Source organism: the organism of the source record quoted next (genome assembly GCF_019968955.1).
Source record: "MAG: Porospora cf. gigantea A chromosome Unknown PgA_NODE_12463_length_1064_cov_253.326, whole genome shotgun sequence".
NCBI classification, from domain to species: Eukaryota; Apicomplexa; class Conoidasida; order Eugregarinorida; family Porosporidae; genus Porospora; species Porospora cf. gigantea A.
Genome location: NW_027151348.1, coordinates 1 through 1,064, shown reverse-complemented (window position 1 = coordinate 1,064; position 1,064 = coordinate 1). Strand labels below are relative to the sequence as shown.

General features: G+C 54.0%; 1 protein-coding gene across 2 annotated transcripts; it reads right to left on the bottom strand.

The window, feature by feature from the left end:
* KVP18_002991 (uncharacterized protein) lies at positions 1 to 1,005 on the bottom strand (the record flags this gene model as incomplete). Of its 2 annotated transcripts, none has more annotated exons than XM_067954370.1 (1): positions 1 to 1,005. In XM_067954370.1, a coding segment is annotated over one exon (1,005 nt), but the record flags the coding sequence as incomplete, so codon positions are not given. The 2 variants fall into 2 exon arrangements, with proteins under 2 accessions (XP_067813292.1, XP_067813291.1); XM_067954369.1 differs by having other exon boundaries at positions 16 to 1,005.
* Between the last annotated feature and the right edge of the window lie 59 nt (positions 1,006 to 1,064).

Sequence of the window (1,064 nt, the reverse complement as noted above, 5' to 3'; positions counted from 1 at the left end):
CTTGCTAAAAAAGACGAGTGGTTGCAGCTCTTTGCTGCCTGGTCTTTGTTGCCAGATCACGCCGGACGCTGCTACTTCACTAGCATCCGTCTCCACAATCATGTGGGCTTCTTCATCATACGGGGTGAGAGCCGTCAACGTCGCCACAGCTTCCAGAAGCTTCTTGTGCGCTTTCTGGACGTCTTGCTGCGCCCCCATCGCATTCTTTTTCAGGGCTTCGGTGAGCAGCAGGGTTAGATCCGCATATCTCGGAATAAATTCCCGAAACACTGCCGCTACCCTCTGTAGGCCCAACTTGTCATACGGAGGCTCCATTGCCAACAACTTGCGTAGTCTCTCTGGATGTGGGCGTATTCGGTTGCCCTTGATCTGGTAGCCCAGAAGGTTCACCTCCAGGGGAAAGAACGTGCACTTCTCGACCTGACAAGTGAGGTTCAGTTTCTCCATCTTGTGCAGCAGCCTGTCCAGATTTGCTATGGCGGCCATTTCAGGATCCTTGGTTCTCTCTGTCGCTCCTAGCGCTATGTCGTCGATGAAGCAGACCCTGCAAGGATCACTCCCTATGAGCTCTTCCGTGACTCTCTGCATCTCTGCTGATGCGTTCTTGTATCCAAAGGGCATTCTTCTGTAGTGGTAAGTGCCCCTGACTGTGTGGAATGCAAAGAGTTCCGAAGTTGCCTCATCCAGGGGCAACTGCCAGAACGCAGCCATGAGATCGAGCAGGATGACGGCCTTCCATCTTGCTACCGTTTCGACTAGCGCGTACAGCATCGGAAGTCTCAGTTGGTCGCGCAGTATGCGTGCATTCACTGGTCTTAGGTCACAGACGTAGCGCATCTGATTCCCCTTCTTGGGTACGAACAGAGCGTCACAGGGATACTCGCTTCGACTGCTTTCCACAACTCCCAATCGTTCCATTGCCGTAACTTCGCGCTTCTCAAACTCCGCTTCGATGAGCGTGCGTGGGCGCATACGCGTCACTATCGGCCTGCTCTTCGGATCCATCTTTGCCTTCACCGGCGGACCATTGTACTCGCCGAGACCAGCGAAGCACCCTAGATGAC